Below are 16,078 nucleotides of genomic sequence, written 5' to 3'. Positions count from 1 at the left end.
AAAATTAAAAAAGTTCCAAATAAGGGCTTTTTGTTTTTTTTTTTAAAAAAAACTTGTCAACTTCTTAAGAGAGTTTTTTTTTTTCAAAAAAATCCTCTCTCAAAAAATGTCTCCTCCCTCTCTACCTATTGATCTCTATCTTCTCTCCCTCTATCTACAAATCATCCTTCTAGGTTCTTTTTTTTTGTTCTTATAAAAATTAAGAAAAAAAACTCAAAATTCAAAACTACGTTTAAGTTCTATTTTTTCTTTGTCTTTTTGTTTTATTTTCTATTTTATTTTCTATCGTTCTTTTTTTTTACTTTGAAAACTCTTTTTATTATTTGATATTTTTCAATTTATTGTTTGATATAATAATTATATGATGTTTATTTATTTTTAATTTTTTTTATGTATATAATATTTATTGATTATAATTGAAATAATTAATCAAATATTTCAATGATTGTTCTTCACATCAATTTTGTTCAGCTCTAAATGTTATAAATTTCAAGTTAATCTTTAAAAAATAACAGTAAATGTTTTTTTATCTTTTTTATCTTTAAGTAATTCATAATATTATAAAAAAATTATATTTTTTTCACACTCATTTTTTTATTTGATTCAATTTTTTTAATTTTTTAAATACTTTTTATAGTAATTTTAATTAAAATTAAAGTTTATATAAATCATTTTAACTAACAACTTGTTTATAAAAAAATTTATAAAAAGTAAATTTATCAAATTGTTTTAGTTTAATTTTAAAAATTATTATTTTTTATAAGAATTTTAGAAAACTTTTAAATTAAAAAAATCATGCCAAACATTCTCCTAGTTAAAAAGAAATCCACTGCACCCAAAGAACGGAAGAAGTGAGAAACAACCAACTAATTGAAACTCACGTAAAAGAGGCCAACAACGAGAGAACGGTTGAGTCTCTGACAATGAGGATTTCCAGAACTCCCACTTCAAAATCCGGGCTCTTGTTGAACAGCTTCGACCCCATTTTATGCAGGTATAATATATTCATCATTTTTTGCTTTTCAACAGACTTTCTTTCCTTCTTCCTTTTTTTTTTAAGGTCAATAACGGACTTTCTTGTTGAATTTGTGGTTTTTTTTTCGTATTTTGAGTTTTGTGCATGCCTTGGTTGGTTTCTTGTTGAACTTATATGATAGTTTTAACTGCTATCAGTGGATTTTCAAAGTGGTTTTATTTTCTTTTATGGGTGTAATTGTTTAGATTCTTCTTGTGGAGCAAGCTATTTTTTTATGGAGAAAATCAGTGATTTTTAGGAGCTTTGTCTGTTTGTTAGCAAATGTTACAGATAAGACGAAACCATGCAATCCAGGGTGCCTCTCGAAGAGTCAATTCAAGCTTGTTTTAGATATAAAATACTGCAGGACCATGAATGATAATGTGGTCCAGGCTCCAGGCATATTCCTAATAAGTCCTAATCATGAAAGCTTTTCAAGTTGAGCTAAGTGGTATACATAGTTTCATTTTTCCCAGAGTTGGTCTTATGCAAAATGTTTTGGTGGTCCCTGATAGCCAGGGAGTAATTGTAGATGAAATGGGGTTAATAAGCATTGCTGTTTGTCCATAATTATGACTTGTTCGTAGGAACATACTTTGAAATCCAAACACTTCCATTCCAGGACTCAATTTGGAGAGGCCAACTATCAATTCTTAGTTTAGTTTCAATCCTCACATGATGAGTTTTGATTCATATTTTGATGGAACTCATAAATTTATTGGAGCATAATGAAGTTTTTTCAAACGATGAATATTGCCTTAATTGAAACTGATAAGCAGCAGGCAAAGTAGAGGCAATCTGCGATGTTAGGCATAATTAAGTACATTTTCATCCTTTTTGTGATCCCTTCAATTCAAAGATCTTAATAGGATATACTAATTAGAACAATTTAAAAAAATAATTATAATAAGGAGAAGACAAAGGTTGTATTGTTTATCTCCGTAGTCCAGCCCAAGGATAACTAAGATTATTAGTATTAGTATTGACTGCATTGGATGAGTTGATATCAGTTGCTTTAGTTTCCAATGTCTTCTTCTTTTGAAGCAGACTTCACTGGAGGTTCAACTATCTACATCCATATCTCCTCTTTGTATTCTCTTAGTTATTGCACCTCTTAATACCTACTTACCTAGTACTTGTAGCAGTCTACTCTTTTTTAAGTGCTTATAAGAGCTTGTCATATATTTTCTGTCAAGTGATGATTAAATTTAATATGATTTATTCAAGTGATAAGCACTGATTTGTTTATTCAATTTTCATTTTATACATAGGTTCTTTAGACACCTGACTTCAGGAATTGCAAAGCAGCTCATGAAATTCGAAAAGGTGAGTTCTTGAAGTTATGTTAAATTCAGTATTCTAGTATGGAACTTAAAACATAGTTTTATTTTTCTGTGCAACTTTCTTTAAGGTGTATATTCTTGCATGTGTTTAGTTTTGTAGCCCACATTCCATGAGCTAATTTTGTCAAAAATTTCTGGGAAATAACCTTCCAGGGTTCTGCTTTAGACATTATTTTTTGGTAAGCTAGTTGTAATCTAAGGATCTTCGTGGCAACCGAAAGCTGACCAGAAAGCATCATTGCTCTGATCATGAATTCAAAATTGGAGATCAGTAAGATCACTGATATATTTAGGTTCAACCTTCTCTCATAGTAAGACATGAAAAGCTTAGTGAACTGTTTCCAATGTATTTATTGTAATACATTAAAATGTCCTTTGCAGACTTGAAGCTTGTTTTGGATTTATACTAAACAGCTGATATTGGAGACAGACCCACCTGTGAATCTTGTGAAAGAACAGCAAACTTTATCTGGTGAAACTGTTTTTGGAGTGCAAGCTTCTGACAAATTCTAAGAGGGAAAAGAAGCAGAGCTACTTAAAACTGAACATTGTGTAGAAAAATCAACAGATATAAAGCATCCAATGCCTTCTTCTAGCTCAGGGTGGAATCTCAATGGTAGCCTATTTTGTGGTAGCTATGTTGTGGTTGGAATTTCATCACTTATGGGGGCTGTAAGCCAGTTTACTATGGGGTAACAAAGGAGTCCTGTCGAGTAAGCAGACAAAGTCTTAATTATAGTCTGTGCACCGACACCATTCCTTCATGACGATAAGAAGTCACCTTTGGTGATGTACAGAAAAAATTTTGCAATGAGATAATAATGTTGCAGTGGCCATGAAAAACAGAGAATGGTTCTATGCCCTGTATATCTTTTGAAATTTTGATTACAACTTAGAAGAGGCTACCTATAGTAGTGTAGAATCTAAACAGATTGGTTCATTCTGGTTGACTGAGATGAATGAAATTTAATTACTATAGATTTCATTTCAATCAAATGCTTCTGCCTGTCATTTTGCCTATCAAATGGTTCCTTTATAGTTAATCCACTTTCATTACCCATTGTTGCAGCTATGTATGGGTTAACTCTCTTTTATGAACCTTCGAACCTGGTTAGTTACAAGGTTTTGATTTGCCCCTAAATTGCCTTTTTTATTTCACTAGGTTGCCTGGATTTCATATAGTTTATAGTTTCTTTTTATTTCACTGCTCATTATTCATGTCTCTTCTCACGACAAATTTCCATCAGAATCAGATCTCAACATGGTTAATAGCCGAAGTTTCTTGTAAGACAATGTGATCTTAGTGGGATGACATGGATTAATGAAACTATGAAAAAACAGTGATATTATTTTTCCACTTGATTCAATCCAAGGCACACACGAACTCATTCTTTGACAATTAAGAAAAAAGTATCATTGTGAGAACCCTAGTGCTATTATGAACACTTGGAATCCCTATGGCGTCAAACGGAACTACAAAATTGATAGACTGATAAATGGTCTAAAAGCACATCCCTCCGATACTCAATAAAATGGCAGCAGCACTTGCTTCAGAAGTCATGGAAAAGCATGATAGCATCGTCAAGTTTCATCTGTGATGATTCCAAGAGTAACCTGACTTTTCTTAGTCGGTTAACGCGCTTATCTTGAGGGAGATTCAAAAGCTGAAAAATTCACCACAGTATATTTTTAGTATAAGAACACAGAATTTTTTTGGTGGTAATTACACCCCCAACAATGTGAAAGACTGCAAGGAAACGTGAAGTAGGCTACTGAAAATCGAGAGACACTTCCAACAGTAAGAATATGTTAAAGCAAGTAGGTATAATGATATGTTTTCTGCAAAGCATGGCACCCAAGAAGATTAGTTGTGCGTAACAAACCTCCTTTTCTTGTTCCAACTCATGAGCCACTCGTAGGCTCAAATTTAAGGCAGCATGGAACATCTCATCTAGTACATGCTCCCAGAGAGTGTTCTTATTCACTTTCCACAGCAAGAACTGTGATTGTCTAGCTCCTGTTAGTTGTAATTTCTGCAGTGAGAAATAAGCATTGTCATGAAAATGAATTTGGACTGTATAAACCATTCATCCACTCAATATGGCAAAAGCACATAGTAAACTGCTTTTTCTTTTATTCTTTTTTTCTTTTCCTGGCTGAATAGCACGTACTAAACAGCATAACCAATTGATAATGTAAAAGCCACTTCACTTCCGCAATGAGCCATGTAATTTCTTCATCACTGAAACATAATACATATACCATACACATAGCCCTAGGTAAACACCAAATCTGTTAAAACCATAGCATCAATCCTATTAGGATTTAGATATCTGACTACCTTGCAAATAAAGGCTGTTTTCCAATTGAACTTTAGGGGATGAGTTCTAATTCATTTAGTTTTAAAGTTGTGGAATTTTAAGCCATTTTTAAATTCTGATCAAAGCCTGTCAGACTTGAAATTGATTTCATTAAATTGCCCTTTTCTATTAGTTTTAGATTTCAGAAAAAGAACTTTATATCATATTTATTTATTCCGGACAACAAACTTAATTTAAATGAATCCAATATAAATGCTTTAAAGCATTTGTGGTAACAATTAAGAGGTGTCAGAAAACATACATATTATTATATTATGCTCAGTCATGGACACACAAAGAAATGGTTTGTACCTCCATATGCAAATAATCATCTTTCCACAGCTTATAAAGAATTTTTGTTGTGTCCTTCTTTTCAACAAATGCAGTATCTGCAATCTACAGAAAATATAAGAAAACAAATTTTCAGTGCAGTAATAAGATTCCAAAAACATTCTTAAAACCATCTAATATATATCTCAAAAAGCAATAGCAGAAGTCTAAATTGTTCTCTCCATGAGTGTTAGAGAATTCTTACCTTATCAGTCTCAAGTAAGCGAGCAGTGCTTGATAGCAACCGAAACATTCTATATGCATCCCTTCCGTATCTTTTCAACACAATAGATTCCACCTGCAATATATGATAAGTTACCGGCCATATATCTAGCTTAATGGAGCATGGGCAACTCAAAATATTTTAAAACAATACTTAAACGAGAAAGACCTCATCATTCTGAGCTAGTTCAATTATTTTCTTGAAATCTGTACAAGAAACAACAATGTGTCACCAGAAATACAAAACAAATTAATCAGCCAAAGCAAAGATTGAGTGAGAAAAAAGGCATACGAACCAATACTGTACGACTCATTGACTGCTTTTACAAAGGGTGGACAACTCAACTGAACAAGGGAGGCTCTCACACGATCAAAGGTTATATTACGGCCTTCTTCACTCTTTATCACCTCTTCATAAATGGAATTGAGTGACAAGGGAACTGTACAATAGAGTTTTATCAACAATACAAGCAATAATCAACAAAGTTGCAAGAGCCAAAGGCATAAACCCTTTTTTTCTTTTTGCTAAAACTTTGTAGCTTCTTTTGCCAAAACAGAACTCCCTGGCTTCTTCAATTTGCAAGACCAGCATAATTAAGGCAAAGTTTCCTGAAGTGGCTTCACTGTAGCCCGCATTGTTAAGTCAATATAGTTGAAGCATCTCACACCTCTTTCTTAAAAGTTTTTCACATATTAACGAAGATTAATTCAAAAACACTAAGTTAATATATTATTACTTTTTTAGAGGAAAAAACCCTAGGGGTGTAATCTCAAGTTATAATTTCTATAAATGGCCGAAAAAGTCCAATTATTTGCATTGATACTGTATTAGTCTATAAGATCCATGCATTACAGAAATTGAAAAATATATCAAAATATGATTTGGGCAGTAAATAAATACATAATTGTAGATGTTCACAGATAATTAGCAACAGTCAAAAATTAGCCAACCTGAATTCTCTGTTTTAACTTTCTTCTCTGCAGTTCTAGTTGCTTCCAGCATCGCACTTACGACAATAACAGCTCCATCATCCAGGCATGCCCTCACATTCTCGATGAAAGCCTAGAAATTTACAGAAGTCAACATTCATTCAGTAACAATAGATAGGAGCATATTCAAAAGCTACAGAGTAATGAAGTATAGCAAGGTTTCATCTTGCATCTAAACACATTAGTTAATCACTGTAATTGGTAGAGAAATACTTAATGCCTATAGAATAATTAAAGAAATAGAGAGGGAAACAGAATAATTGAAGGGACAGTTCCATGAACCCTTGAAGTTTAGATAAGTTCTTCTTCAGCAACCTGAGCTTTCTATGGAGCCCATAAAAAGATAAAAAAAAAATAAAAATGGATGAAGAAAGAAAGAAAAGAATAAAAGAAAAAAGCAATGGCATGCTAATTTAATGCTTTAGAGAGATTAATGAGATATCTAAAAATCAGGTGATCTATATGTGACAGTTCAGTGAAATTTTGTGACCATGTTGCCAGTGGTTTTTTAATGGGGACACAAGTATGCTACATTTATAAAAGATTTTCCCTGAAAGAGTTTTAAATTGTAAGGCTGTAAGAGATTAGAAAGGGAAAAAGTATCCTAAATGAAGCAAGGTAACATGAAAAATTACTGAAATCAAATGAAATTCATCTAAGGCTAAAATGCTGACGCTTCCCAACAGCATAATTCTCTGGAGAAAGGCAATACAGCCAGAATATCTTTCATGAACATGCATGAAATACATTACATAGCAACCTTTGGCTAATTCCTACCATCACCACTTCACAAGTCACATTACAATTACACATGATTAGTATGGAGCATATTATTCCTCGACTGATTAATAAAATGCTTTTGTTTCTACTTTCTTTATGATGTATTCAAAGTATAATTCAGATGATAGATCATAAGAAAAAACCAACCTTATGCCTAAGACGACGTATAAATTCCTCAAAGTTAGCACGCCAAAGAACTACTTGTTCATCTGTAGCCTCACCTTCTGTCTCTGACTCTAAAGCATCAAGCTTGCGCTATAAAGATGAGAAAATGCAAATTAGCATATGAATGAACCTAGTTGATTCAAATAACATGTCTTATGCCAACCTTCTTGCCAACTGTCATGCTAGAGGAATTGTTCTCATCCTTCCCTCCATCAGCAGCAGGTTCAGTTCGTGTTACAAGCAAAAATCTTAATGCTTCAGAAGGTGTGGCAGCTTCCAAAACACGTTGCTCTAATGTTTCTTTTCCTTCAAGTATCTGAAAGAACACATTGAAGAAAGTTTCTAATGGAGTCATATTTAGTCAGAATAAAATTTAGATGGTGCAACTTGATATCAAGAGGTAATATAAAGTGATTAGTCATCAATGACTATGGTAGTCTACTTTAATTAAAAGATTCAATTTTGACTAACTTATGCCTGCCTAGTTAATGTGACAACTGCTCTCTACAAACCCATGTGGACACAACAGACAATTTTACTCAGACATCAGCAGAACCATACTCATTAAAAATTTAATTAAGGATGCATTACACATCAGCATATAGGAACCAAAACACTTTAGGAAGACAGAAACAAGACAATGAATTATTATGAATTACTACTGTTTTTTAAGTATGTTTCAATAGCAGTCCTCAAGGATAGAACTGTGCTGCAATAAACGTTGGCTCCAATATCAATCCTTGTAGTGATATTTCTACAACCAGATAAAACCACATGCTAATCCAGGTTTTGCACAAAAGAAATCACCAACTAATCTGACATGAATCAACAAATACCTTGGCAGACTTAGGAACTCGCTTCCTTGCGGAAGTCTCTTCTTCAGTTGGTTTTGTCAGAACAGGCTCAGCAGCAGGGCATCGTTCAACAAAATGAGCATTCAGTAACTTAATAAAGGCTTCTCGTACAGCATCTAAAATTACATCATCTCCTGGAATATATTTAATATTTATTAAATGGACAAGAATTATTTCACTTATGGGTATATCACTTGACTCAGATGCACAATCTAATCATATTCCTAGTTTCTTTCAACCAAAAGTACTAACATTTGCCTCTATTCAAGCAAGAAAAAAACCAAAAGCTAATTATGAAAGACTTGCCTTCATTTTGAGCTGATTTTGCTCGATCAGACATTTGCTTGAGGGTAAGCCTTCCATGCAAAAGCAAAGCCTCGATAAGTTCAACACACTACAAAAACCACAATACCCAAAATATAAATTTAAAAAACTATATATCTAAATTTGCCCAGTTTTTTCTTAGTAGAAATGAAGGGAAGCAAGTTTACTTGTTTATCAAGTTTCTGGGAGACAATAGTCAAGAATTTGGGAAACCTCCAACGATGGATTATGTTATTGAACAATGCTATGTACTGAGTGTTAAGTTTTGCTCCATCTCCATGACTGCCTACATGTACCATTGCAAATTATTTCAAACAATCAAATTCTAACAAAGGCAGAAGATTATAGAATTCAATTCAATTTTGAGATTTTAAATTATCCTGCAACCCCAATTGCCTACTTTCTTTTACAGTTTCAGTGGAGCATCCAGACAAAGGGAACTAAACCTAAACCCTCTTTTTCAAATCTTCTTAGCAGCCAAACAGAGAATAAATAATTAAAAAAAAAGAATAAAATTGAAATGCTAAAAAATGGGAGGACCAGGCTGTTCGAGAATAAAAGCTTGAACGCAATTGTGTTGAATCAAGACAAGCAAACTGTTTTTGACTTGAGAAGAAGTGAGCTCCGTGAACCGGACTATGGCTTGGAGAGTTAACGGTCCTTTCCGGAGGAGACACTCACAAACTTTCTGTACAAAAGAAAGCAACAAAATCAAACTTCATATTATTATTATTATCAGCAAACTATATAAATGCGTAAATAAATAAAAATTCATAATCAATAGGTTGAGTAGAGCAATAAATTTATTTACGGCGACGAGATCGCCGAAGTGAGTGGTGATTAGAAGGACGGCGTATTTGATGCCGTGCTGAGTCACCATTTTTTGCCCTTTTTGATGATTTCTTTGGGTTTGCTCCTATGGAAACTGAGAAAGAGAAAAAAGAACCGGAGGCGGGAAGGTGACAAGGGTTATCAGGCTAACTCGAGCAAAATATTTTCTATAAGAGAGGTAGTGAAAGCTGGGTCCATAGCTCAGTGGTAGAGCATTTGACTGCAGATCAAGAGGTCACCGGTTCGAACCCGGTTGGGCCCTCAGTCCTAAGGTTTTCCCTTTTTTCGCTCTAAAGTCTAAACACGCTGATTTGTTTTGGGCCCATTAATGTGGGTAACCGACATCCTTTGTTTTAGTTCAGGCCTTCGGGGCCTTTGATAAACACCACTAAATGCTGAATCCATATGGGCTAAATAGCTGCCACAGCCCAAAAGCCTGCTTAAAAATAAATAAAAAAATTTTCTTTACCATCCCTTAAAAAGTCAAAGAAAAGTTATACTCTGTAAACTTTTGATTTTACTAGCTTTTAATTGACATATAATTTGAATACAGACTAATTGTCATATTAATTAATATTATTTACTTGTAATAAAAATAATAATACTTTAGGAGTTTTTTTTTCCTATTATTAATATGCTAAAATTCAAATCTTTCTTTTTCTTTTAGCTTTTTTGGGTACCGTGCGAATGCAGAAAAAATGAGATTCCTAAAGTCATATCTGACTGACTTCTCTCTCTTGTTTCTTATTAGGATGTGTAAATAGCTTTCATTAACTAGAAATCAGAATCACATCAGGAATCCTTTTTTATAAAGTTCAATAGATTGTTGAAGACAATATCATTCGGAGACCGGAGGCGGAGGGAGCGGGCTAGTAGGGGCCCCCGCCCCTTCCTAAAATTTTAAAAATTTATTTTATTTTAAAATTTTACTTTTATTTTTTAAATATTAAATTTTTTATTTTCATTTCTTCAAATCTAAAATTTTGATTCTGTCACTGTGAGAGACTCAGTCCAAAACAAACTCTCCCATATGTAGAGTAGAGTTGAGAATGACTTTGAAGACCGCACATTGAATGTTAGTATCTAAAATTAAACTTCAAATGCACATTCCATTATTTTAAAATCATTAAGACTAATGCTATTTAAGGCACAAGTATTTCAAAGTTGTTCCTGCTTCAAATTCATCAACTGGAAAAATGTGGGTCAGCAATCCCCCCGAATACGCTCAAGAGAACCACTAATTCACATGACCTCTCCTGCCCATTTAGACTGCTGGCTAATGTTTTCGTCACCCCTGAGCACTGCACTGCCGACCTAAACCAAAATGTTGGTCACGTTAGTTTTCTTAATAAAGACAAGTGTCGATTAATTTTGTGGATGAATTTTGACTTTTGATTATATCAACTTGAGTCCTTAGATTATAAATTTCTTTGTAAATGGTTTAAGACAAATTTTTGGTGTTCATCAAAAGATAAGATGGGGTTAGGAGGTCTAATATTTCGAGTTTTCAAACCTTTGAAGGCACCAAAGTATTGCTGCAAGTTTCCATAAAGAAAACTGTACAGGGAACGGCGGTCCAATATTTCAGCTTGACTCGGAGAAGAGGCTTAATTATAGTTCTTTCTCCCCTCTCAGTTGTTAGAAATACGAACCGGTCATCACCATTGATACTTAATTATAGTTCTTTCTCACAGAAATGAAGTGATGGAACCAGATCCTGATTACAAATGTGAAATTAAAGGTATAAGGGAATCAGAAAGTTTGATAAAAGTGGACAACCTGGTAAAGTCGGGGGGGAAGAAAAGAAATAGGAAAAAGGGTTTAGGAACTTTTGCCATATCTCAGTTGTAAAAGAGGGAGAACAGAGCGACCCCACAGGTAACGAATCCAGGGGACACATCGATGTACGATGCATGAGAGGGAGATCATGCGGGGCATGTGCGAGTGGTGTGGGGGGTGAGATGTGCCTCTCAAATATGGCTTTGGTAGGTTTGGACCCCGTGCCAGCACCTCACATGATCAGAAATGCTGATGGAAGGCTTCCTTTTTGTTTTTACCCTTCTCTGAAATCTGTTCACTGAATTGGGCGGACTTGGAGGAGCGGTTCATGAGCTTCTGCACTCATGCCCAATTTTCTTTCAAATCATTCGACCACAAAAATTTCTCTCTCTTTGGTGCTTATGATGGGAAATGGGAGTCTGCTTTTTTGAGTGGCCGCACCTTCCATTTACTAGTGGTTATAATTTTCTCCTGTGGGACAAAATCGTACACAGCCACCAATTTACTTGTCAAGTTTACTCATCTTATTATAGCTTTTCATCGATTATGAAATCCATATAAGGGATAGCTATGATACGACGAGCTTGCTAGCCAGTCATATGCTATTCCTTCTTTCTTGATGTTATGGTGTATTCCTAGCAAGTACTAGTGTGATTTGTATGCATCCGAGGCTCCAACTGTTTAAACCATTCCCGTGACTCTCAACGAGAAATCCTGGGTAAATTTTAGAATCGCCCTGCCTTGTAATTTTCTTTCTGGTTGGAACTAAGCAGGTATACAGTTTTTTTAGAATTTTGGAAGAGAAGTCGTGAGTCATGTCGCTCCATTCTTCCAGAATAGTTTCTTAATTAATCGCTTAATGGAAACTTTCCAACGACATGATTGAAAATGAAAGCCTATATCCACTCTGATATGTTTCTAAAAGTTGATGTGAAAACTCTTCAAGCAATTGCACTCTCTCATCTGCACTGCACTCTTTTTATATCAGTGACTCGGTGTATATCTTTTTGTTAGAGAGCTCTTAATTGAAGACCATTAGTTGATTCCACAAACAGCTCTTAAAGTTTACTAATCCGAAGAATGGAAAGGGATCCCATCATGGTTCCTTCGCATGAAAAAGAGAGAGGGGTCGGACAATAAATACGAAATTAATCAGAAGCATATTTTCTCGAGACAAAGTTTCTATCATATTACTGATGGACCCAATTGACCAACCGAGGCCAAGGTAATGAAATCTGAAGAGCTGAGATTTTCAAAGAGCAATCTGGCAATTCTGTACGGCCATGGATACATGTCGTCTCCGTGCGAAATAGCAGCTGATATACATAATATAAAAAGAAAGATAACAATAATAAAGAAGAGAAAGGAAAGGGGATGGAGTCATTTTCTCAAGTGGATTAGGTGTTCAGTTTCTTCCTGACAACATTAGCTGTTTTGATTGTTACTCTCACCTGCCTTAAAACCCATATGAATCTCATTATGTTGCCTGTCCTCAATATTTACCAGCACTGCCCCCTCTTACCTATTAGCTTGAGCGTGTGTCGTAGTCTAATTGTCTCGATGAGAAAATTAATGTGAAAAAGATGCAAAGGTGTACGTGTGCTTCCCGCATCTTCTTTGTTTGCCAGCCTATTACTTTATGATGAATAAGTCAATTAATAATATTTGGCCAAAAAGTAAATCAATTAATAATAAAAAAGTTGTCCAACGGTTTTTGAGAATAATGGCTAGTGATACGTCTCCTCGTCGTATACTTATCACTAACAATTTTATTCTTTCCTTTTCATTGAAAAGTAATTTTTTTCTTTTTTTTATGACGTTGTATATTATAAAATAAAAATTATAATTACAATCAAATAATTTTTTTTAGAGTACTTTTCATAAATGAGTCTGAGGTATAAGGCGTTTTTAAAAATGATCATTTCTATAATTTTATCTATTTTTAGTCAAGAGAAAAAAAAATTAGACAAAATTATCCTTAATGAAATCGACCCATTTGTTAGGCTCCGTGCCTCAACCTGAAACCTGTTAACAGGTCAAGTATGTTTAGGTTTGCATCTCAAACTGACTTATATTTTTTGAGCTTTCCTCATCAGACTATTTATCTCTGGAGTATTTCTTACCAGAAAGAAAAACGTTTAAGCATTTTGAGTATTTTGGAATAGTTTTTGATATACGAAGAAAACCTGTGAGTGTTTTGAGTATTTTTAAACATTTTAGAGTAATTTTTGATAAATGAAGAAAAACTTTCAAACATTTTGAGCATTCATGTTTGTTAATTATATTGTTAAATGGAATATGGTGTATCGTTTGAAGTTGTTGATCTTATTAAATGGAATTCAGTAGTTTTGGTGATTTTTGAGAATTATATGACTAATTTTTAAGTATTGCGTGACTGACTTTGAATATTACGTGATTGAATTTGAGCATTAAGTGACTAATTTTTTATAAGGCATTACGTGATTGATTTTTGATAAGGTATTGCGTGACTAGTTAATAGGTATTGCGTGATTGAATTTGGACATTGAGTGACTAGTTTTTTATAAGGTATTGCGTGATTAGTTTCTGATAAGGCATTGCGTGACTAGTTGATAGATATTGCGTGACTTGTTAGTAAGGCATTGCGTGTCTAGTTAACAGGCATTGCGTGACTAAATTTGGACATTACGTGACTAGTTTTTTATAAGATATTGCGTGACTAGTTTCTAATAAGGTATTGCGTGACTAGTTGATAGGCATTGAGTGACTAACTTTGAAAATTACGTGATTAGTTTTTTATAAGGTATTGCGTGACTAGTTTCTGATAAGGCATTGCGTGACTAGTTTCTGATAAGGCATTGCGTGACTAGTTGATAGGCATTGCGTGACTTGTTAGTAAGTCAAGCAATACCTAAAAATCAGTAAACTCAATTTTGGGATATATAAATAAACTAATAAATTCAAAAACCTAAAACACATATTTTTTTTGCTAAGCCATGAAATTATGTATTTCATAAAAGATAGGTTACAAAACTCCATAACCCTCAAAAGTAAGAGAAAATATATCCCTATCGAGAGGTCTTGCTCACTCCCCTTATACAAAAACAAAATATACCCTCTTTACAAAATATTCTCTGAACAATTTCAACTCAAAATCCCATAAAAAAAATCAAAATTCCTAACAACATGCTTAACAATCATCCCAATCTCAGACACAACAAAACCGTTAATCACCATAAAACCCATTAAAAATGTTTTAGCTATTCTTTCTCCCTGAGCAAAATCGCTATCTACAAAGAGCAAAATCGTTGTTTATCACCATTAAGAACTCCAAGATCCACCATCCAAAAAAATAAAACAAAATAAGAAAGAGTTTGATGTCATATCTGCGAATTGGATGGCGAGATAGATATATTTGAGTAGAGAGGGAAATCGAGATTTAATTTTAAAATTTTTATCTGGATGGTAAGAGAGAGAAAACTAAAACTATTTTAATTTATCTAAAATTGTTTAAAGGGTATTATTCTCAAGTCATACAAAAAATAGTTAAAATTATAAAAAATGATATTTTTAAATTGGGTTTATGAAGAAGGTTATTTTTCATAATTTTGATATATATATACATATATATATATATATATCAAATTATACATCCACAAAAGAAATTAATAAACAAACCAATGTAAAATTGAACTAAGTGCATGTATATGTTGCTGACCAACGCATGTGTATTGGTAAAATAAAACGTAACTTTTTAACTTATAAAGTTTTTGAAATTTTAATTGATAATTGAGATGTATGATTTAAAAAACAAAAAATAAGTATTTATGTCTAAATATATTCCAAAGCCAGATTTTCTGTTTTTCGGGAAAGGTTCAAACGCCAGAATTATGAGCACGTACAATACCATTTCTGGACAAACAACACTAAGGCAAGTCCATTTTATCATCAAGACAGAACCTTTTGCCAAGATTGGGCAGGAAACGCCTCGTGGGTTTGAAAGCGACCGCATCACCCACCCTCCTGTCCTGGTTTCGCACTCACACATGCATGGCCTTAAATGTAAACGTACCTCGAAACCGCTTGCAAAATACTACTACGTCAAAACTCTACGAGCAGTTGGTTGCCTAGCAAGATGATAACAAATTAGGTACTAGAGTACTATAGGATTAAAAATAAAGATTGCTTTATATTATATGATATTGTATGTATATATTCACTGTTTTCATTCCATACATTAGTCTTTAAGTCAAGATAAAAGTAAGATTATATGTTTAGCGAGTGTCTATTTAATTTTAGTTACTAAAATAAAATTGAATTATAATATTAATTAACATGTTTAGTTAAAAATAAATGTATGTATAAGCGTGACAAATTAATGTACAAGCTTATTTGAAATTTGAAATGTTTTTAAATTTATTACTAGTTAATTGACAAGATAATTAGCTTTAGAATAATTCGTAATTATTAATTATTTTATGTGCCATTGTTTCTCTCTAACCCTTGTAGAGTTAAAAGCCCATGACAATTTGCATATATGTAAGTTGAATTAAAGTGTTTTTTAATTAATTAAATTTCAACTCATAGACTTCTTCGAGTATAAGCAAAGTTACATTGAACTAATCTTTTTTTTTATTATTGAGAACCGAAAAAAGCTTGAATTTCATATTTGAATAATAGATACGTACACTCATTATTTAATCAAATTAACATTGAGAAGCAATAATTTAATCTTCTTCTTAGCTGCTCGAAATTAACAATATATAGTGGTTTCTTTCAACACAAATGTAGCAGTCAAAGGGAAATTTTCCTGGTTTAAAATAGGTAAGATCTTGCATTTTGGGGAGAGGACTAATAATTCTGTGGAGCTACTTTAGTAATTTCATCTACCCAATAAAGATGATATTGCGAGCCGCCTAACTTCCCATCACAAGAAATGCGTGAACATAAGATAACGGGCGTAACAGTAGTCGAACAGCTACGGCCAATCTTTTTCTTCCTCTATAAATCAAAAAACAATCAAAACCCAGCTTTGGGTTTTACCCATACGCTTCACAGAGAAAAGCCGGTTACCATTCCCCGTCTCCCGACCTACTACAAGAGAAA

At 33.4% G+C, this 16,078-nt stretch overlaps 1 protein-coding gene, 1 long non-coding RNA gene and 1 other non-coding gene across 4 annotated transcripts; 2 read left to right on the top strand and 1 right to left on the bottom strand.

The window, feature by feature from the left end:
- The first annotated feature begins 857 nt into the window (after positions 1–857).
- LOC18605574 (uncharacterized) lies at positions 858–3,354 on the top strand. 2 transcript variants are annotated; one of them, XR_016025431.1, is made up of 3 exons: positions 858–994; positions 2,287–2,341; positions 2,773–3,354. It is a non-coding gene; the product is annotated as an uncharacterized LOC18605574 (long non-coding RNA). The 2 variants fall into 2 exon arrangements; XR_001927144.2 differs by having other exon boundaries at positions 2,740–3,354.
- Positions 3,355–3,680: 326 nt separating this feature from the next.
- Positions 3,681–9,394, bottom strand: LOC18605573 (RNA polymerase III subunit RPC82 family protein). Its single transcript, XM_007038642.3, has 14 exons — positions 9,195–9,394; positions 8,924–9,071; positions 8,551–8,669; positions 8,366–8,453; positions 8,042–8,193; positions 7,369–7,521; positions 7,188–7,295; positions 6,222–6,333; positions 5,567–5,710; positions 5,440–5,477; positions 5,254–5,346; positions 5,031–5,114; positions 4,242–4,391; positions 3,681–4,022 (listed from the first exon to the last, which is right to left on the bottom strand). Exons 1-14 carry the CDS (start codon positions 9,261–9,263, stop codon positions 3,909–3,911), a joined length of 1,572 nt encoding a protein of 523 aa, XP_007038704.3. The 5' UTR covers positions 9,264–9,394; the 3' UTR covers positions 3,681–3,908.
- A 10-nt stretch (positions 9,395–9,404) lies between these two features.
- TRNAC-GCA (transfer RNA cysteine (anticodon GCA)) lies at positions 9,405–9,476 on the top strand. Its single transcript has one exon. It is a non-coding gene; the product is annotated as a tRNA-Cys (tRNA).
- The last annotated feature ends 6,602 nt before the right edge of the window (positions 9,477–16,078 follow it).

This window comes from Theobroma cacao, chromosome 3 (genome assembly GCF_053813885.1).
Source record: "Theobroma cacao isolate CCN51 chromosome 3, ASM5381388v1, whole genome shotgun sequence".
Lineage (NCBI taxonomy): Eukaryota > Viridiplantae > Streptophyta > Magnoliopsida > Malvales > Malvaceae > Theobroma > Theobroma cacao.
Note: the sequence above shows the minus strand (reverse complement) of the source record. Positions and strands in the feature narration are given on the sequence as shown.